This window comes from Lottia gigantea (genome assembly GCF_000327385.1).
Source record: "Lottia gigantea unplaced genomic scaffold LOTGIsca_330, whole genome shotgun sequence".
In the NCBI taxonomy this organism is placed as follows: domain Eukaryota; kingdom Metazoa; phylum Mollusca; class Gastropoda; family Lottiidae; genus Lottia; species Lottia gigantea.
This window is the reverse complement of record NW_008709111.1, coordinates 67,627-68,248: the sequence shown is the minus strand read 5'-3', so window position 1 is coordinate 68,248 and position 622 is coordinate 67,627. Positions and strand designations below refer to the sequence as shown.

General features: G+C 31.0%; 1 protein-coding gene across 1 annotated transcript in view; it reads left to right on the top strand.

Moving 5' to 3' along the window:
* Window positions 1-449: 449 nt before the first annotated feature.
* Window positions 450-622, top strand: part of LOTGIDRAFT_175650 (hypothetical protein) — a gene marked incomplete at both ends in the record, with an annotated part of 3,631 nt that continues 3,458 nt past the window's right edge. The window contains one exon of the mRNA XM_009058352.1: window positions 450-544. Within this exon, the coding sequence (XP_009056600.1) occupies window positions 450-544 (95 nt within the window). The remainder of the gene's footprint in view (window positions 545-622) is intronic.

Sequence of the window (622 nt, the reverse complement as noted above, 5' to 3'; positions counted from 1 at the left end):
TTATATGACTAACATTGTAACTGGTTCTACCAGTGTTAATTACCTGACAAGTTTGATATATAACATACAGTTAGCAGACGGAATTATTGATATTATTTAACAAATTCAATCTATCAGATCGGCTGGTATAGAAAATATTTTCTTTTTTCCCATTGAGTTAAAGGAACAATTGCACCATTTTGTGGACCAATCATACCTTAGTCTGAAAGACGGCAATTTTTAAGTCAGTAATAGTGTATACAGCTCTCCATCGAAATTTGAGCATTCAAATCTATATGTGTGTCCAGAATTATCCGAAAGTTAAAAAGACGAGACGTTTTTTCTTGAGACACTGTCATATATAGAAAAGACATCTATATAAATAGAAAAAACAGAAATTCCTAGTTTTAAGTACTTCTGAAGACTATAATTAACATATATATATTCCAGACTCAAATCAAATCCCCAAAATGGCGCACCTGTCCTTTAAATCCATAGACGTGGATATAATCCTTGCTGGCTTTATTATTTATTGTGTTAATAAAGACAGAAATATACCTTTCTTGTAGTTTCAACCAACCCTGCAGACATAATACATTGATAAATAAACATTGAACATACTGAAACAAGTCCATAGAATTAA